General features: G+C 67.6%; 2 protein-coding genes across 2 annotated transcripts in view; one reads left to right on the top strand and one right to left on the bottom strand.

Annotated features, from left to right (window-relative positions):
* The window catches only part of XRCC3 (X-ray repair complementing defective repair in Chinese hamster cells 3), an 8,315-nt gene extending 6,894 nt beyond the window's left edge, over positions 1 to 1,421 (top strand). Inside the window, exons 5-7 of the mRNA XM_010851316.1 lie at positions 59 to 271; positions 344 to 390; positions 475 to 1,421. Of these exons, the coding sequence (XP_010849618.1) occupies positions 59 to 271; positions 344 to 390; positions 475 to 679 (465 nt within the window). The 3' untranslated portion in view covers positions 680 to 1,421. The remainder of the gene's footprint in view (positions 1 to 58; positions 272 to 343; positions 391 to 474) is intronic.
* Positions 1 to 1,679, bottom strand: part of KLC1 (kinesin light chain 1) — a 50,635-nt gene that overhangs the window by 737 nt on the left and 48,219 nt on the right. The window lies entirely within an intron of this gene.

Here is a 1,679-nt window from a genome sequence, read left to right on the forward strand (position 1 = left end):
GCAGGGCAGGGCGGACGGGGGGCTCTGAGCAGGTGCTGACGGGCCTCCCGGCCCCCAGGACACCCTGCTGCAATGCGTGAAGGAGAAGGTGCCGGTGCTGCTGGCACGGGGCATGGCCCGCCTGGTGGTCATCGACTCCGTGGCAGCCCCCTTCCGCTGCGAGTTCGACGGGGCGGCCCTGGCCCTCAGGGCCCAGCGTCTGCTGGCGCTGGGGGCTGAGCTGCGACGGCTGAGCTGCGCCTTCCGGAGCCCCGTGCTGTGCGTCAACCAGGTGGGCCTCCCCCCAGCCCCCCGCGGGGCCGGGCTGGCAGGGTCCCATCACTGACCGCTCTGCACCCTCCAGGTGACAGAGGCCGTGGAGGAGCAGGACTTGGTGGCCGGGCCACCAGGGTGAGTGGCGCCCTGAGGACGGGGGTCCCCGCGGGGGTGGGAGGCGCTGGTTCCACATGTGACGCATGCTGTTTCCCGTCTCAGGATGTCCCCAGCCCTGGGGATAACCTGGGCCAACCAGCTACTCGTGAGGCTGCTGGCCGACCGGCAGCGCCCTGAGGAGGCGCCTCTCACCCCGCCTGGCCGCACCCTCAGGGTGGTCTTCGCCCCCCACCTGCCGGCCTCATCCTGCTCCTACACGATCGCCGCCGAGGGCGTGCGGGGGATGCCTGGGACTGCGTGCAGCTGACTGCAGGGTCCAGGCCCCCCTTGGGGTGGGGAGCTGCCCCTGCTGCAGGAGCCGGCTAGGCCCGTCTGCGGAAACCCCTCTGGACCCATGTCTACGAGGGCAGCCGGTCCAGTGTGCTGCAGTGGCTGGGACCTCAGTCCTGGCCTTGGGGACGGGGGGTCCACTCCGGCAGGAACTCCTGCCCAGACCCAGCTCCCCCCGCCCACGGCCGGCGCTTCTGCATGGAACACGGGCCCTCTGCTTAGCCCAGCCACGGCCATCCGGTGTGGAAGCACGAGGCCCTGCAGTCACCGAGGACACGCTGGCCCAGTTCCGGAAGGGCTGAGTCACCGTCGCCCACCGTCGCCACGCCTCTGCCCAGCAGCTGTGGACGCACACGCCGGGTGAACGGCCTGCGCCCCTGGTCCTCCGCAGTACCGGCTCTCTGCTGGGACTCCCCCACCCGCTGGCCGCCCTCTCACGGCTGCTCTGCTGGCAGGGTGCGGGCCGACCCCGCCCCGACACGGCCCGCCCTGCAGGCTCACGGCCGGCCCGGCCATCAGCACGCTGTCTGTTGTGTGTTTTTCTAGGACAGGATGATCCATTTCCAGCTTTCAGCACGTTTTCCAAGTAGCCTGTGACCCTAAAAGACCGAGTGGCTAGTGTTAAATAGGAAAAGCTTCTTTCAGGGTTGGAGTTTTACAGAAGAGCCTTTCTGCAAAATACAGGGACTTTACAACAGGAAATAAAAGTTTATTTTTGTAATTAACTATGAACAGTTCCAAATGATTTCCTAGGCAAGTCACAGCCACAGTGAGAAAAGAGAACATGGACGGCCGCTCCACGCCGCAGAGGTGCGGACCTGCATGCGCGCCCACACGCGCCCTGGGGACCACATCCACCCGCCCAGCTGACGGGCGTCCCAGGGTGCCCGCCTGTCCCCAGCCCTCAGCCGCCCACAACCCAGGGACAGCCAGACGGCCCTCGCAGGCCCGCAACCCCGAGGGGTGGCTCCACACCC

The sequence above is a fragment of the Bison bison genome, unplaced genomic scaffold (genome assembly GCF_000754665.1).
Source record: "Bison bison bison isolate TAMUID 2011002044 unplaced genomic scaffold, Bison_UMD1.0 scf7180017864302, whole genome shotgun sequence".
NCBI classification, from domain to species: Eukaryota; Metazoa; Chordata; class Mammalia; order Artiodactyla; family Bovidae; genus Bison; species Bison bison.